A 20312-nucleotide genomic window follows, 5' to 3' on the forward strand; every position below is an offset into this window, starting at 1 on the left:
TTGGATAATGAATACCTTAGTACATTTAACAAATTGGAAAAAATATATAAATTAGAGCAAATACGATTGCAAAATTTTGTTTTATTTATTAATGAATAATTATTTGACTGTCAGGAAATGCTTAATTTACCCAAATTTTAGCCTAAAACCTGGCCAAGTCTCAGACTGAGTTTAGTACTCGTAGAGATTTAATTCTTTAGAAATTCGATAGTAAATATTTACCAGCAACATCGAATCACATTACTGAACGTACATCAAATGTTTCTGGTAATTGACATGAATGTCAAACGCAGGCCTGTAGATTCGTTCAATTTTAGAACATTGTTTATGGTAACAACGGATGTTGTTTTCTCTGCACTTCTAATTTTATGCGCAAAGGCATAATACATTCTATAGGGAAACGGAAACGTGGAATGGTATAGTTATGTAAATGGAACATTTGATTTTATATTACTTTTTTAATTAAATAAATAAATTGCTGGGCATAGGCCTCGTCTCCTTTTCTTGAGGAGAAGGTTTCCAACATGATGTTCCAATGCAGTAGAAACACATTCGGCTGAGTTTCTTCCCACACTGACATTCGATGATATCCTTCACCAATGAGCACTAGGTATCATGAAGTATAAATCAATCCAATGAAAACTCAGTGGTGCTTCTCTGAATTTGATCTTGAAATCTTTGTATAAAAATTACGTATTGTAGATACTGAAACAGCTCGGGTAAAATAAATAAATGAACAGATATTTTTTCGAATTATAGGCGTAAATGTCTGTTCGATATCTCATCTGTGAGTTAACTTCCATAACATTAAATTTCGAAATTCAAATTGTAACAGGCAATCGGAAGCATCGTAAAATTTTAAAGTCACAATTATGTATATTTTTGTAAATCGTCGTAACAGATAATAAAGTGGCTAAATAATTGTTTGGATTCGTTCATTCGTTGATGTGTTAAACGTTGGGGGAGCGTAATGTACGTGTTATGTTGTGAAGGTGACGGCGGTCGGCGATAGAGACCAACGTAACGGACGCACACCATGCCGCGAGCGCTCGAGCAGTGCGCGGCGGGCGCGCGACGGAACCGCACTCTAACTCGACCACTGGCATGCGCCACCGGCGACCTTCGCATCTTACGCGCGCTCCGACTAGATGGCGCGAAAAATCCTGTTACCCGGTTTTATAGGAAAAATCGCAGCTAACTTATACATATTGTACAGTGAAAAAACTTTAACATTAGTCCCTAAATTAAAACACTAACTTTAATTCAAAATATTTTCGACGGTTGCGACGTTGTTCAAAGTTCAAACGCGACAACTAATAAATAATGAGCCGTGTCGCCGACGACAGCGAAAGGTGACTTTTGCAAAGCGCACAGGCTGCGGTCAAAGATGAAGTTGTTCAAGAGGAGGCTGTCATTCAATGGAGATAAACATGGACGGGTTTCCCATTCAGATGATCCTTTTGAGCATGAGGTACCTTCACAGTAGATTTTATTCGTGCGGGTTATACATGATTAACGTTTAATTTACAAAAATTTGAATTTAATATCGTAATACGTTAGCTAATTTAGTTAAGTTATTAATCGATTAGCTACTAAACGATTTATATATTAATCAATGTTGATCATTTATTATTCTGGTAAAGAACAAACGCGAAGTAATAACTTCTTAGATAAATTTGTATACACAGTAACGACTAACGTCACCGAGAGATAAGGGTTTTATTAGTGTTTTTTCTACACGTTGTCGCAGCGTTCGTTCCTTGCGGTGTGTGGAGTGCGAAATAAATTGGAAGGCAAGGTTATCTTATCAAGCGAAGGCCGCGGGCCGCGTTCTTTGCTTGCTATTAGATTTGCAAATTGAAATTACATCCGACTACTAACGAGTTTGAACGATTACACAAAATGATTACAATATTTACGAGTACCTCCAGAAGTAGATCGCATATATGTTTGCAATTACTCGATATAAATATTTTATATGTAAAGACCTATCTTGGATTTGACATTTAAACGCATTTGAATGATGAAGATCTGCGGATGAAGAGACTCTAGCAATGAAATAAGTCTAGGTTAAGAATATTACATCACATATGATGAGATCATTAGGCGACGCTTGAATAAATTCTAAGTATCTAGATACGTATGTCTTAGCAAGGCATACAATTGTTTGGTAGACCCGAGTTAGTTTGCTTACATTCTCGGCACAGACATGTGTTAGACAAACAATTTTATTAGTCGGTAACATGAAACTCTCCGACATAATGTAATTCGTATTTACGTTTTTACGTAACAGAACTAGAAGGTGTCGTTGTAATAGTTTTCGTATTACTTTCTTTGCACTCAATAAGTTAAATTACTTTCATCTCGTCGACCCCACGCAATAGAGGCCTATTAATATTTCTCTTAACTCTACCCACTTGAAACATTTTTTTCCATTGTAATATTTCACCATTATAAAGACATTAAGTAGCTATTACAACTCAAAGTACAGTTAACTTATTATAGGTTATACTCTACATAAAAGTTACTACCTATGTGGGTTGAATATTGAAGTGAAACAAAGGGAACGAAATCTCAGTATCATTTTTGTATCTTGAATAATTTTAACATATTTTGTGAGTTTCATATTTTTTTTTTATATGACATTTTAAATAAATTTTAAATTACATTGTTTGTAATTGTGGTCGCGAGAATGAGTCAGGCAATGACCAGGAACTTAAGTGTCAATTGTGTTTCGATTTGTTTATATGAAGCCATAATAATTATGAGGGAACACGGTCACTTGGATTACTTACTAGTAATTTAAAATGATTTAAATATGTAGCTCTTATTTCTTGATGTAGAATAAAATAATTTAGATTAATTAATTAATTTAATCTAAATTAATTAATTTAGATTAAATTAATTAATTTAGATTAAATTATATTTTTTTTTTCATCAATGTAAAACTATAACAGCACGATGTTTTAAAAACTCTTATAAATGAACTAACTCATAAACTTAAGCTACTTTTTTACATTAGAAAAAAGTACCGAATAGAAAAAAAACTTTGGAATCCGGAGCGATCGTTGCTCGTTTTGTACTCGTAAGTAATATTGTATCCGAGAAATCGTGTCTTGTTAAGTCGTCCTTGACGATTTCCTAAAAGTTTTTTGCATTTTGCAAAAACCTTTTAGCATTTTGTGTTTGATAGCTTATTATTCAGATTGACTCTAAGAATACGACTGACTGATTATTATTATTACAAACTTTATGACTTTGTTTTTTGTAAGTAATGCATTAAATTGAATAAAAAGGCATATAAATAAAAAAAACAAGAAGTCTCATCGGGTCATCACTATCTGTCTCAGTGATCGCGCCGCTAATACGTATTGCAATTGTCCTTGGCCTCTGCTTGTACAACGTACTAGTGAACATACACTGCTTCAAACGATATGCGATAAATTTTATCAGCGAAATATATCAAAGAGACATTCCACATGAGGGCCTTTATCTAGATAATATAAATAGTACATTAATCGATTTTTAAACGTTGATAAAGATACAAAAAAATATATAGTTTTTTTTTTAGATCAAATGATTAATTAGATTCTAGTTTCTTCTTATATTGATAAGCCTTCTTTGTTTGTGTTTTATTTCCATATGACCATGGATAATATATTTCTTCTAGAGACCCGCCCCTACTTTGCACGGGTTTTATTTTTATATATATTGGCTCGCAGTCTCTATGAGCAAACCCGTGTAAGCTGTTAATACGGCATAAACGCTCTTATGTTTTCTGAAATTTTCTGCGCATTTTTCCTTATTTTTTTCCGATAGAACATTCTACAATTGGATAGAAAAATTAAAAAAAAACTGCAAACTCGTTCTCAAGTTATGTCGTGACCACAAGAAATAGTGATTCATTTTTTATTATTACATTTTTAAACAAATATGATTGTATATAGTACGTCTTTAAAAATATTCAAATACGTTAAGGCAGTCGAAAGCTAATAATAATTTAATTAGATATCACTTCTAGGCAATATTAGTAAATAAAAAATGTGCTAAACATTTAAAATTATAAATAATTTTAAGCTTTAAAATATGTTTATGTCTGATTAAATAAGACCCATCCATCCATCCATCCAGATTGCACGCACGTGAGGTGAAAACCGTGAAAACCGTAATTGAATTGATAAAAGCAAATAAACAGATAGACGTTAAGTTTCAGTAATCCCACGTGATAAAACCGTAACGAGGCCTTGTAGGTATATGTATTACTTCTTAAAAGATAAGTTGTAGATACCTACATATATAGAGAAATATGGAAAACAAATATATTACTAGTTGTCGACCGAGGTTTCGCTCGCGTTTTAGGGATTAGTCGACATGTAGTAGATAAAATGAAATAGTCTATGTCCTTAAGTTATTTGGCTGTGACAACCTAACAGACGGATAGATAAAGTTACTTTCGAATTTAAAATTTTAGAATAGATCGAAAATGTAATAACCACGTTTCTCGTCTTTTTCATGTTTTTGATAAATATGTAAGTTATATACAAGAAGACTAAGAGTGTGCTCTTGACCAGGAGACATTTTAATGCACAAATGTATCTCATGTCACTCGACCGGAGCGGAAGTCCTGTGCCAGCGCAAGGACTGCCTTAGAAGGACAAAAACAATGCCACCCATTTTCTAACTTCCTTTTCTAACTATCTTGACAACAACTTCAATAACAGGTACCTATATAGGTGATATATCTATATATGTGATATATCACTATATAGATACAGATACGTTTAACTTTTTAATTTCGTTTTAGTTTGAACAAATGAGGTAGACATGCTGAAGAAGCTATGCTATTAATATTCATGCTGTCGCCAAGACTAACGATTTCTCTAGAATGAAAAGCAAACAAACATTCCAATATTACTTATTTAAATATTACATACTAATGAGTGGCTGTATTTGCTTGTGTATTAACACAAATACTTCAAAATTTTGCCGTATTCATTGCGCTTACTCGATGCCATCATATATTATTTTAAGAGTAATTTAAGAAAAAGTAAAACTATTAAGAGGACTTAACTGCCGGCCTAAACTGTCAGTGTTTTTCTTAAGGTTTTGAGCTATGCATGTACTGAGCATAAATCTGAATCAAACAATATTCCTCATTAATACTGTTTTAATTACTTAACCGCCGAGCTTGAGATGAACACTTAACAAATTTTAGTGTGTCACATTTAAACTGGTGATCTTTCGGTGAAATCGACATATTCTATTCTCGGCTGTGTTGGCTTTTAATATATTTTTAGTACTTTAAATCAAGTTAACGAAACCGACGATAATTATCATGTCTTACATTGATTTGTTATTTAGGCGTTAAATTTCTTACAAATTGTTTCATAATATATAATTTACGATCAAAAATCAACAATATAAAAGGTGTTAAATATTTGGCGCGCAGTGTAAAATGTCACTTTATTAGAGTTCGCTTATATGTGTCGAAAGTAGTAGTGAAATGTGAAGTGTATGCTGGCGATGCATCCCACGCGTGGCTACGATTGCTTAGCCAGAATTCGAGCGATGCACCGTCAGACACGTGGGATGTTTATCTTATCTATCTAATATTACAGTTCGATCTATTGTGCTATTTTGGTATTTTATTAAATTTAAAAAACTTTATTTACCAAAATGATGTAGGAACATAACTTAATGTTTAAAGGCATTCTCTACCAAATATACCTGTTTCTACCATTATAGTACCAGTATCTATCATTCTTTAGGTACATCACAAAGACACGAAGGTATAGTAAGATGATTTACAAATAAATTGCACATACAGAAGTAAATTTATGTAAAGAAAACACTTGATAATAAAAGATTATTCCAATAAAAAAATAACTTAGTGCAAAGATTTATGTTTGTTTTTTAGTATGTGCGATAGTAACTGTGTCTATTTATAGTCCCATTGCGACTAACCTACTGAACCGATCATAATGATATTTGACATTGTAGTAGCCTGAGACCAGAGATGTAAGTATAAAGACGACATAAGGAAAAAAATCGCGACGGGTGGCTTTTAATAACAACTTTTATGTCTACCTGTTAGGATGTGTTACGAACTGTACACAATATGAATTAGTTTTATCTGTAACTAAATTATGAACACATGAAGTGTATAACTAAAACACGTTTTAGGGTAAAATTTCGGTTTCTAATGCTAAAACGAACAAATAGCACAATTATGCTTTTCTAATTCCTTCTTTTATGGAATATTGAGCGGACCGGCATATGGGCTAACCTGATGGTAAATGGTCACCACTGCCTGTAGGCATTCGCACCTTATAAGGTTTTAACTATTTCATGAATAATCAATGCGCCACTAAACTTGGGAACTAAGATGTTATGTCCCTTGTGCTTGTAGTTACACTGGCCCACTCATCCTTTAAAGCAGAGCATAAAAATACAAAGTATTGCTCCTGGCGGTAGGATATATAATGAGTGAGTGGTACCTACCCAGACGGACTTGCACTAAACCTTACAACCAAATAATTCTAAATTATATCGTTATGCCGTTTGTATTTGATAAACCTGGACCTTGGATTTAAAAAATAAATAAAAGATATATCGTATTGATTATACTAGAACAAAATGCCGGCTATTTTTTGCCCAAGGCAATCGGAATTCCGATTTAACGGGGAAATTCTTCCCACCGCACTATCTATCATTATTTATGAAGATACTATTTTATATATATATCGATCTTCACATATTAACATAATATATGATCGCTATGAATTAAATTCTTAAATAATGAATTCTTAGTTCATGGGTCTGTCCATAAATAACCATTAAACTAACAAAAAACATATCAAGCTGTCGAATAGAAATCAACTAAAGCGGTGTACACGGTCCGATTTTAGTTGATCAACAAGAATATTACAGTATATAAAATTGAGTTTAAATTTAAATAAATAAAAGTTAAAGAGGTTAAATTTTTTTTATTAAAAAATACATTTCTTGATTCATTTCGAAGTTTATTTGGTCAGTAAAATCCAAGTTGATTGAACCAAAATCGAGCGGGAACATTATTTACTGTAATTCGTTATTGTCCCGAAATTGCTTATAGTATTATCTCCACCACCTCTATCATTAATAGGAAGATTTATTATACCACGTATTTATCCAGACATTCAGATTTGAATTTATGGACCTCGAATTGCAATTACGACTACGAATGAGTTCCCTCTAAGGGAACTAGCGGAATGGCTGAGGTTATCTGAATGAACATTAGTCAATTTCACTAACTCCTTACATCTTGATGTGTTTTCTTACAAATTAATCTTATAACATGTTGAACATTATGTTATATTAAAAAGGTCAAGTATATTAGAAAATTCTGATACTATAATGATGATGTCTTTACGATTTCTCGTTGTGTTTAATTTATTTATTCTTTAATCGGGAAACAAACATAACTTACTATCTTTATATAATAATAAGATAACATATAAATCGAGTATCCGAAATTAACTATCAATGATAAATATGAATACTATATTTATAATAATTATCGTCCTAAACAAAATTCCTGCCACGGGTGCCAATTTTAAAAGTTAGTCGTGAGCGTTGTTTATATGTTACAACCCAAACTTGTGCACTATTCAATAAAAGTGCACAAGTTTTAGCACAAAACATAAGTGCACTCTCGTCTCTCAATCTCAGTTAGATGGAATGGCAATACATCATGATCGGAGAAGGAAAGACGAAAATAATCTTTTATATTTAAACATAGCAAACATAGCAATTTGGAAATCAACAGAAAATTGTGAATAATTTATTTATTATAAGTATACCATATTTAAATTAACATTTCAGCAAGTCTATAGGACTTTTGACTATTCATAAATGTATGCAAAATTCGATATTATAAAAGATACTATGTAAACTATGTTATTGGGTTACGTGGCCGAAACGTGCCTAGCGCCTTTTAAGATTATGCGCAGCCTGTATCCTGTACGGCATGAGCCTTGAGCATGGTCCGTAATACAAAGAGGTCCAGCTTAGAAGATTCGGACGTGACGAGGATATTAACACATCTCTATAGAGCTATCGATCAGCGAAGATGTTGTCGTGTCTCTCTTAAACTTAGATCGATGTTTTCCAGGTGTGCCAGAAATAACATCGCGTGTCTGAACAGTTAATACAAAATAACAGCACCGCAGCGGCTTTCATTATCATTTTAACACGGATCTGAATACTTTTGTCAGCCGTGAAATATTTTGAATGGGCCGTGACACCGTCCACTCGCTAATAGCACGTCTAATTACACACCCTACTTTTGGTACTAATTACATTTGCAATGGTCAGTAATGCCGTTTGTCGGAAAGTGTTTTATATATTATTATAATTTAATAAAAATTGTCTCTAATAATGTATTTTGAAGTAATCATCTAATACAATAGTTCCTGTTACAATTGTAAATTTATAATACAGGATAAAGCAAGATTCTCGGATACAAGTTGGCAAATACATCGGACGTGGGCACGAAATGGAGATCCGCTGCAGCTGTCGCCACCGCCATCGCGTGAGGACATCTCCACGCTGCCCGCCTCCGCTACCGCCGCCACCGTCACCTCCCCCCTTCGCAGCGATCAGAATGGCATCTATGACACCATCACGGTAAGCTGAAACATACCATTCGTTAAATGTAAGGACGAATTGTAGATGCTTCAAAGGTTACTCGATTAGATGCATATACAATTAAGTGATCAAACCGGTACTATTTTATTCAATTCAATTCAATACTTTATAACTGCGAATATTATTTATAAAAAATATTTCAATACAACATTATGTCAAAGCTTATTCTATTCTAAATCATAATGTGTCTTAATAAATATAAGAATAATACCCATAAGAAAATGTTCCATCTATAATTGAATACTTCTTAAAATTAGAGACAATTAGATATTATTGAAATATAACCGTTCTTGGATCGGGCACTTTATTTAAACTGAGAAATTACTAGTCCCACTGATTGATGTAATAATCATTTGAATGTAGTGGGTGGGAAATTGAATAAAATGATCGGGTTCGTACGTCAGATCCCGTCACGCGCCGCACAAACAGCCCCCCTCCCTCTCCTCGATACAAACGACGCAGTAGCCGAGCTGCATTCAACTATAGATTTTGTATGAGGTGATTATAAATCATAAACCGCCGGACTCGGCTCAGGTGCACTCGCAACTTACCTATTCCTGTTGTTGAGCTAATGTACCTTTGTGCTAGAGAGCTCGTAAAATGAGGGTTACTGCCCGGTGACCACCTTGCTTTGTATAAAACCTTCGGAGCCAAGTCTCAAACGAGATTTAAACTTAACTGATTTTACTCAACGGAAACATTTATCCGTATGTTAAATATTAAAGTCATAATTTATTCACACGCCCACGCCTTATTTATGAAGGTCAATTTTTACCGTTAGTTTAATTTTTTTTATTTGTCTGTACACATGTTTGTTTTCTCATAACATGGAAATAGTTCAAATGCGCGGGAAAGATGTGCAACACACGAAGAAAACATACTTTTAAATTTTTTTCGAATTCATTATTGTGATATAAGCAATTTATATATATCTTATACAAAATTAAGGTCATATTATTAACCTTGAATCTGAATGGTATAAAAAAAACCGGTGTAACGAAATGTATTAGAAGTTGTGATATACCTATATATATTCTTTATGAATTAAGTTATTTACACGCTGACGCACAGACTTACTTTAATTGAGCTCGTAACTGTCTCAAATTGACTTTTTTTTAATTAACTAATTAGTTTATTTATTGTAAAGAGTATTAAGTATAGTATACTAATGAACTTATTATAATTTATTAGAATTCCGCATGAAAATATGAAACACGAATACTTTTCCTTTCTGCCAACTTACCTACTCGTTTGCCTGTGTCACGGTTGAATATATTATTTGTAAATTGTAACTATCGCGAATATCAATTTTAAATTTAACACGGCTGTAGAAGTTGTTTGTGCGCAAACTCGCGGGAAGAATCCTAGAACATATTTAAATAAAAGTTAATTCTACGAAAACCTCTTAGCGCCGGTTTAACTTGCTTTTGTTTTATTTTGTCTATTTTTATTACAAACTTGTGTAAGTTTGTAAGCAAAGGAATTCTTATTATGAATGATCAAAGAATGTATAACAGGAATGTTTTCAATAATTTGCAATAAATTTTGTTAAAGTCGAAGGGGCCATTGGATAGAAATGTTGACTTGGATTTAAATTTAGGCAATAGCTCTGATATATTTTCATGTAAAATTTGAATCTATAATTCCTCTTAAACTTGTAGAATATGCAATGTGTTAAATGTCCAATCCAAACCACCCGAAGACGAGCAGCGAGTATAGTCTCCTACCTTTAGCACTGTTTTCTAAATAAGCATTGAAAGATTGATGATAGATTAACTTCTAACAAATGTAATATTTACACCATCAAAGTGCCGCCTAAGATGTTATGTGTCCTTATGCCTGTTATTATACTGGGTCAATTACCGTATAAACCGGAACAGCCATGCAGAGCATTAATTGTTAGTGTTTAAACAACTGAAAATTGTGATAACAGACCACAATTGTCATAATATATAATGACTTTATAAATATAATAAAATAGCCGTATTTATTCCATTTTTATTGAGAACGATTGTCACTATTTACAATAAAGCTTTTACTCTATAACAATAAAACGGCAATAAATAAATAAAAAATGTCGAGTCGTATAACAATTTCCGGACCGAATGAACTGACGATAAGCCCCCGTCCGGTCGTAATGGGGTAATTGTGGCTATCGGTATTGATAGTCGATCAGAACTCTTTCGCGCTAATGTGTCGATTAGCGGGTCTATTCATAACTGTCGTACCTTATAATGGACTGCAAAGTGGAAATACACTTACGGTTTCACGGTTTATTACCTACACCTATGTATATCATTCGTGGTTACATCTGTGGTTACATTTATGTTAAAAATAGCAATTAAAACTATAAACATAATTCTGATTATAAGCTAGCTACACGTCCCGGAAGCAATAGTCTACATAAAACATTTATATCGTGTAACTCTATGGTGTTACGTACACCCGTTCGGCAAGATTTTTTCCGACATCTTTAAGAATCACCGTCATATATATTCAACGTCAACTTAGACAAAAATTTAATGAATCATACACCTAAAACTTTCTCATGATTCATTTCGTCCGTTGGTGAAGACCGTATTAAAATCCGTGCCGGGGGTAGTTTGGTCTATAACGTGTAGTTTAGTGTTGACACCAAGCGATTAAAATATTAACTACTCGTGTTTCATCTCGGAAATTTAAATATTACTTATTGTGTGTGTTAAACCGTACAAGTAAACTTCATTTTAAGGTAAACAAAAAGCGATAATACTTAACCGGGGAAAAAACCAGTTTAGCAACTCGCAAAAACCGGTTGTTACTTTGGCTTCACTTAACATAAAATATTCTGCAATGTTTTATATGTTTTATATCAATTCTAATTCTTTTCTCCTGTATAGTGTTGCCATCAACTAAATATTATCAAACGAATATGAGAGACTTAAACAAACACGCAGATATTTTTTTTTGAATTACGTTCCTTTCAACGATAACATAAGTCGAAGCGGTCGAAGTATCCAATAAATAACCGGCAATTTCTTTTGGCAACAAAATTAAATCTCGTAGAAAATCACACGGATTTCATGAATAAAAGATGCGTTCAACGAAAAGGTTGTACGCAGATGAGGCTCTGTTTTAGCTTCGGAAGTCGTGAATGAATAATTTAGGATATTGCCGTCTCGTTACCGAATCAGATTATATTTACTTTTTAAATAAGACGTTCTTTTTATTTTGTCACGTATTTGTATTTTAGTTTTTGTTCGAAACGCTGATCGTAAGAGGTCACCTTACTTAATAAAAAATGTCTGTAATAAGCTAAAACAATTTCTTACATCTTCAATACGTCACTAACCACATAATATAATACGTTATGTCCTTTGTGACCGTAATTAGACTGGTTTATTCACATACATACAATAATGTTGCTTGGAGGTAGAATATATGGTGAATGGGTGGTGTCCTGAGTGACATGCACAGTGCACAGACTGTAGTGTTGTATCATACAGGATGTTTAATTTGATTTTTGTGTTATTTAATATAATAGTCATAGATTTGAATTGGTTATTTCTTAAAATTTGGTACATTAAAAACACATCTTGTATGTTGATTTACAAATTACGTAATTTGTTTGTATGTTCCGGGGAATGAATACTGCTAATGCGAGTGCTTTGAATTTAAATCGCTTCCAAGGTTTGCTACACTACAAGGTTGAAATTATTCACGTAATATGGATTTAGAAATAGGAGTGATCTCATCTGATACCAATAAATGAATTGCTATGCATTGTTCAAAAACACGTGTGTTTGCTCAATTTTACCTTTATAAATAATTCTTCTGTACGTTTATATGGCATGGCACTCTGCCTATCTTAAGGGTAGACCGATTTTTTTTATTGATTCAGTCGGGCTCCATGGGTATATAAGAAACCAATAAAAAAATTAAATAAATTAAAAAAAAAAAACACCCAAAATCCAAACCCAAGTCGGGCTGGACGGTAATAATTTTTTTCACAAGCAATAATAGTCCCAAAAATTATAAATAAATAAATGATTACAAATAAAACATAAAAATGTAGATTTGATGTTGTCATTCACGCAAAGACGAGAATCTTGTTTCCAGCTTGTTCGTGTTCATGCAGTCATAAAAATGCGAGCTAATGGTTAAACATGAGCAACCACAGATGATAAATAGCTATAACTTATAATTATAAAATATTGTTAGCATACTTCAAGTATGATACATGACGTATGAAGATACATTTTAATAAATAAGGGACGTATTTATCTTTTTACATGTACAATGGCGTACAAATTCCTTTTTCAAATTTTTATAACATAAGTTTTTAAGAACATGAGAACAAGCTAAAATTTATTTAATTATTAGGAGACAGTCGCGAGACGAGGGACCACCCTTTTGAGATATCTATCGCATTAGGTGTCGGTGTCAGTATCGTTGTATGCACCATCAATCCGCTGATGTCACCGTAAATATAATTCGACGTTTAGACAATGGGCATCGCGCCGCCCCTTCACTCCGATCTACCGATAAAGTCTCGTCTCGTGTATTCAAAGTTTTTGAATTAGGCAAACTTCTGCTGTTGTAATAAGATATTATACTGTCGGTGTTTCTAATTAGGCTTGTCTCACGAAACGTGAACACAGAAATGTGTCACCATCTCAATCCCGGAAATATTTGTTTAGACATTTATACTATTCAATTAACTTTGACTATAACATTTAAATCAAAATTTAATCACACTAGACCGCAAATATATCCGACCTTTATATTAAAATGTTTACAATTACGTAATGAATTGGCCTTTGCATATTTGTGCAAATAAATTAATTAAAAACCATAAATAGGTAAATGTGATATAAACCATTTTGTTGTAACGAATGTTGTAAAGAATAAAGTAATTTTCTTATAATAATTTTAACTTTTTTTTTATTTTTGTTGTCAAATAAGAAATAAAGTTAAATCGTTTTGTTTAATTAAACCTTATCTATAACAAAAACAAATTGATGACGTACCTTATTTTATAAGTAAGCAAATCTTGTACCTACTTACTACAATCGAATATTTCTGATATTTTAATTTTATACGGTTTACAGAAGTAAGAAATTTGCGTGTCTAAAATTTTTTTTTTAATTTAAATTATTCTTGATTCATTAAAAGTTTTTATAATATTAATTCGTCTATTCGTTATGGATTGTTGGAAGTGTGATTAAAATAAATTGCTTTTGACTGTAAACGGCCATCAAAGATACCGCGTTGTCTGTCTGAGTTTGAGATAGACGATGCTTTGCTATCGCAAACCTTTCTCACGATACTCGGTGCGATATCGGGCCCTTAGGCATATTTCATTCGTAGATTTCTTAGAACCCTAGCTAAAATATAGATTTATCAAGGGTTTTTTTTTAAGTTTTACAAAGAATACACGGTGTCTGATGAAATATAATATACGGTTTGAATAGGTGTTATATAGTTTGTCAAAATAAGAATCAGATACGTTTAACATTTCTTAACATAGATAATAAATTTAGGATCATATATATTTTTTAATTTATTTCATTCGAAAAAACTCTAGTAGTCAAAGTAAATCATATAGAAATACCATTTAACATACGTAAGTCATTGACAAATTATTGCCAGGATAAAATATATTTTTTTTGATTAAGTAATCAATTATTTTCTATGTAACGATAATTTTTAATTTCGTAGAATCTTACAAAACCGTTGAACAACTTAAACCATGATTGATTCATAAGAAACAGATGGCGTGAAAATGTTTAAGTTCGGAAATCTTATATGTAAATGCGTAATCTTTCTATAAATATTTAGATGTCGAGGTGAGGCCGACGTAACGCTTTTGATGTATTTTACATTACTACTTGTTTGTTTTTTTACTATAGTCGGAAATGTTAAAGGTTACGAATTACGAATATCAATGAAAACTTTGCCAAGACATACCTCACAAGTTCATACATAAATGACAAATATATTATGTACATAATAAAGAATACAATATAACTTACAAAACAGCTATTTATAATCAAAGACACAAATATATATGTATATTATATTTGTAAAAAAGCATTTGATATAATTAGATATCTAAATATATAAACTCATATTCATTAGTAGATTCAATACATACTATTAAAAATTTGAGTGAAAGCATTATACAGTTCGTTAACCGTTGCGCTAAAAATGGATTGAAATTCCGAAGGGCTTAGAGCGAAATTAATTGTAGGAGATAAATGATTGGCACGCACGAATTGGCCCTTAGCAGACAGACAGGTGTCGTGATAGATAACTTGGCTACTATTAAGATCAATTACTTCATACATACAATGAAATATAAATGTATAAAAATTAAATATATAAAGGAATATTGTTAAGTATAAAGTAATTTTATAAATCTTAATATCGCTTCGTACATTATATTAGGGTTTAATCGCGGTCAACTCGTGACCACGGCAGGCGTTACTCTGTTAAAACGACGGACAAAATGATAAAAAAAAAATGTATGATCGCGTAAAAAACTCGATTTTCATGTATGTAATGGATCAGATACGCCGCGAAAGTTTAAAGTATATTGTAATATCGGTTATAATCTAAATATAAAACTTTGCCTAATAAACATTTTTTAGGGATTGATGAATAAGACAACTGTCTTCATCAATAGAGAAAATATATAAATATGGCAACGTCTGTCAATAAATCTATTTAAAATTTGAAGAGACTTAAATTATAAATAATTACTAATTATCTTTATCAATTTTCTATATCATGTCAAAATATAATATAAAGAGTTAACGATAAAACTGTAAAATAATAAAAAAGAAGAATATTAACATGGGAATATAACAATACTATTCAGACAGGGCCTCGGTGCAGGAGCGGCCGAAGGACACGGCTCGCCAAGGGAATCAGGCGCCATACCCTAAAAACACGATCATTAATAATTAAGCCCAAACTATTGTATTTATTATTAAGTAGGAAAATTGTTTTAAAAAACCCCGACCATATTACTCATCTTACATTTTTGGTTATACCATACCTAATTCATACGTTATCGAATTTCGTAAGGGACTGTCGGTGTTCCAATATAGGACACGTATATACCTACCTATTTTTAAAATAACTTCGGCATCTGCACCTACAAGTCAGCGGCAACGACGTGTGGTGTGGCAAGCAACACATTCACCTATTAACGCATGATTAATATATTAATTCTTCATCACAGTCGATTTTGTAATTCGGGAAGACTATGTTTTTATAAAGTTCAGTCGTAATACCTTGCGCACCTCAGAATCAGTTGCGTGGTTTGTTTACGGAAGCGTGTAGCATCGTCCGCGTCGCCCGGCCTCGCTGCGCCGGTTATTCCAAAGTTATGAATGAACTGACGCGTAATTACGTAAGAAGTAGTAGAACTCTTTGGGCAATGCATAAATACAATCTTATATTAAAGATTTGTGTAATATGGTGTGCAATTTCATAAATAATAGCCGAGATATTCCAGTGGTTCGATGATTAGAAGAATGTGGGTTCAAACCGGGCAAGCGTGTCAGTGGTTTTGTTTATTACTCTTAGCGTACTCGGCGTCGAAGGAAAACATGATGAGGAAAACTGCTTGTCGGATGAAAATCTGCCTTAAAATTTTGTCATAATTTTTGAAATAATTTTAAATGTATTTTACTGGTGAAAGGGCTGGTGATATATGCAAACCAATTTGGGTAAGAAGCTACCTGGGTTCTGGGTGTTACTTAGTCACTGATCAGTGATTCTACCGCCACATAGCGATACTTTGTTTTGCAGTATATTGGTTTAAAAGTGAGTGAATAGTTAGTGTACATACAAGCACGATATACAACATTTTTGTTCCCATACTTGGCGGCACGTTGTCGAAATGAATGATGAAAATTATTAACATTGCCAATGGGGCGGAGTTGACCGGAGATAACTTATTACTACTTAGGTGGCCCTACAACTTTCCTACAATAAATTAAATTTGTTAATTGATAATAATACTTTGCATATACGAGAGTGCTTACGTGCTGGGCTTACGCATACAAATTTATACATGCTGCTATCGAATATAATATTCATCCTTGTATTCATTATTATATTAAATATAAGTTCATTTCTAAGTAACATGTACGGGTAAATCAGACTGCGACGATTGAATGAATAAAAATAAAAGTGTTGGTAGCCTGGGCCCGGTTGCACTCCCGAGGCTCCGACTCGATTGGATTCGTTAGATTATGCCAATTACAGATTTCGTTCTTGAATTATAATGTTACTTCTTTTAATGAATTATAGACCGTGTATTCGGAACGAATGACTCTTTAATGTGATCTTTTGCGATTTTTATTACGAATGAATTTAATTAACTCTACATCGAGAAGTTGTTTCAATGGCAGAGAAGAATTATAAAACGATGATGTTTAATTTTTTATGGCGACACTTCACTTGATGCATTCGCAAATATTACAAACATGTCATCAAAGCATGGACAAAAAACTCACGCACTAAGTGTGAACGGTAAATGCAACTATTTGCTTTATTTGAGTCAGTATTTACACATAAAAGATGTGTAACTATTTAATATTTGCCAAATATTTGGAGGAAATTAGCTAAATTTTTCTATAAATTACTAAGTCTGAACCATTAATGCATATCACCAATACGCAATGTTGAGGCGCCGCCTACACTATTGAACTCTTAAGGCTTCTATTAATGTACGAATATGTACAAGTCGATGGTTGCAATGCAACTTAAAATTCGTTTATATAAATGAGAAAACCTGTACAACTTCTCATCTGTCCACATTGAATATATTTGATACTATTCCAAAACCTTTAACCAAGTCTCATAACCATAAACCAACGGTTTAAGTAAAGGTCAGACTTACCATCGACTGCTGATAACCACTAGATCAACATATAAGAGGCGGCTAATGTTGCTTGGAAGGAAGTCCCTGGCCTACCATGTACCTAAAAGTACCTAAAATGGCTTCAAAACCAAACAGGAGGAGCCTTTTACACAAACAAGTGTAAAAAGTTTCAACGCAATTAAACTATTGCTATAGGAACACATTCGGTACATGTAATAAAACATTCATTTTATACAGTAAATCTTTTCACTATCTCCTTGATTTGTAGAAGTATGTTTTTTGATTATGTAGGATTAGTTTCTATTCGTGCATCCTATCGTATCATAATATCAGTCGCGGTGAGTGTGAGATGCGCGTTGCCTAGTAACGCGGCGTCGGGCCGGCGAGCGTCGAGACGCTGTGCGGCGCCAGTGCCTCTCTCGGCTTCGAACGCTGCGTCTCACCACTGCTGCAACGCCCTCGCTGAAAATTGATTTTAAATTCACGTGCGATGTGGTGACCTTATAATAATACATGCGTTGCATTAAAAGAGCTTGTAATATATATATTTTTTACGAATAATGGTGATTGAGTGAGTGAGTGAGTGAGTAATTATGTGCTGTGATATAATTTAAAAAAAAAAACATAAAAAGTTGAAAAAACTAAATCAAAAATATAATGCAATTAAATAAGTAATTATTAATAATATTATGTTTTTTTATATTTTCATCGTCTATAAGATTAAGAATAACAGTAGTACAGAGATACATGTTACATGATAAGATAAGATTTGAAAATTACCTACTGGCCTCTATAAGCGATTTAAATAAACAATCTACATATTTTTACGACTTTATCAGACACATTTCCTTGTTTCCTACAAATTCCACTTCAATTAAAGATTTATTTATAACTATGTCGAATTAAAAAAAAAAAAAAACACTTTTATAGAGTTTCAAACGAAGAATAAAATACTAAAAACTTACCTGAGATGAAAGGAAAGAATTATGGTTTCGCCGTCCGTTTACACCATGAATGTGACGATTTTTTATTTAGATGAGCCTCACCCCATAGGTTATTCACCCTCTACTATTAAACACGCGTATGTTACGAAGGTCAGGGTTATGACGGAAATAAAATGATACGCTCCATTTCCTGAATAAAAATTGAATAATGATTCTTTAAAACAATAAATTTACTCTAATATACAAAATAAAATTTAATTTGTAATAAGTTATGTTTTTAATGTATAATTTTTTTTTTTAAATATATATTTATTTGTTGCCAATAAATACTTTATTTAATATAAAATTGAATATATAGAATTTGGCAAGGTTAGTGTTACATGTGGGATGCCGCAGTGCAGGAGCGCATGCCCTCAGGCGATTCCCTGTGTGTACACTCACTGTCTGCTTCGAACTGTTATCACGAGAAAAACTCGAGTCTTTTTAAAAAAATAATATTTTATTAGCACAAATAAATTTGAACAAAATAACTATTGGATAGGAAACTCGGCAAGTGTTTATGGATCCGCGATCAAAATCGAACTGAACTTTTGTTAATAGAATATAATTGTTTAGAAATTTAAAGTTGCTTAATCAGCGCCAAATCATTATTAATACTATCATTGCAGGGATGTAACAGAACGAATCATCTTCGGTACCTTCAAAGAGAATTTTTACGTTCCAACTATGGCTGAGCTATAACTGTTTAAATCACTATTTAATAAAGCGTAAATGACTACTGAACGAATTATAAGAATATTAATGGATTAATAAAAGTTTGAATGTGTCCTTGTTTTTCGTATTACATTATATTAATATAAAATTAGAGCTAAATATACAATGATTATTTGTATAAATAACAATACGGAAGCAACGTAACGTAAGGTGAAAAATGCGACCGCGGGTACCGACCGCGCGCGAGGCAGAGGCAGCGCGCGCGCTACATCGCCTCGCATTCGCGTTGTGGCGTGCAGCTTTTTACCTACAGCGCGGGCCCACCAGAAACCCTCGAGCTATTAACAAACAGCAGAAGAAAGCAATGGTGTGTGTTTCGTGAGTAGATAGTAGATACGTGTAAGGAAAGATTGGAAAAGTAATAGCAAAATACTTGCGCTATTATGCCAAGCAAACATAAAGAATTTTATTTGTGATCATTTCTAATTCTATGGTATATTTTATTGGTATTATTAATTAATATTTATTAGTTTAAAAAAAATGTATTATAATTCTCATCTGTAATCATTGATTATGTTTAATTTATTTTCTTAATATATATTGTATAATGTGATAGTGCATGGTGAGACGACCTAACTTCGTAAACAGTAGAACATTTGTCAAGGTAATCTTGAAATGTAATTTTGTTTTTTCATGTGATCTACTGTTGGTGGTCCTACTGAAAATAAAATTAAAATTAAATAAACTGTAAATATATTACATAACGAATAAAAATGGTACATACTTAGTTCATTGGTACATTTACTTGGTGGTAGGGCTTTGTTTGCAAGACTGTCTAGGTTGGTACCAAACACTTACTACCTATATATTTTACCGCCAAACAGTAATACTTGGTATTGTTACGTTCCGGTTTGAAACGTGAGTGACCCAGTGTAACTACAGGCACAAGATGCTTAACATCTTAGTTATTTCTGGTAACTATTTAGGGTGGTAGTGACCATTTACCATCAGTTGGCAAATTTGTCCGTCCACCTACCTGATTCACAAAAAACACCACATATGGTCAATAAGTATCGAGACCTCATAAG

General features: G+C 32.7%; 2 protein-coding genes across 8 annotated transcripts in view; one reads left to right on the top strand and one right to left on the bottom strand.

Annotated features, from left to right (window-relative positions):
- The window catches only part of LOC113394298 (tensin-1), a 94933-nt gene that overhangs the window by 50487 nt on the left and 24134 nt on the right, over positions 1-20312 (top strand). For 5 of the 7 annotated variants that reach the window (XM_026631544.2, XM_026631547.2, XM_026631546.2 and 2 more), the window contains one exon: positions 8482-8667. In XM_026631544.2, the coding sequence (XP_026487329.2) occupies positions 8482-8667 (186 nt within the window). Of the gene's footprint in view, positions 1-1050; positions 1472-8481; positions 8668-19426; positions 19592-20312 lie in introns of those variants that run through there. The other 2 variants (XM_026631551.2, XM_026631553.2) reach the window with 2 other exon arrangements.
- LOC113394492 (probable RNA methyltransferase CG11342) overlaps positions 1-20312 on the bottom strand; it is a 212952-nt gene that overhangs the window by 29885 nt on the left and 162755 nt on the right. The gene's annotated exons all lie outside the window — the stretch shown is intronic.

The sequence above is a fragment of the Vanessa tameamea genome, chromosome 4 (assembly GCF_037043105.1).
Source record: "Vanessa tameamea isolate UH-Manoa-2023 chromosome 4, ilVanTame1 primary haplotype, whole genome shotgun sequence".
Classification (NCBI taxonomy): domain Eukaryota; kingdom Metazoa; phylum Arthropoda; class Insecta; order Lepidoptera; family Nymphalidae; genus Vanessa; species Vanessa tameamea.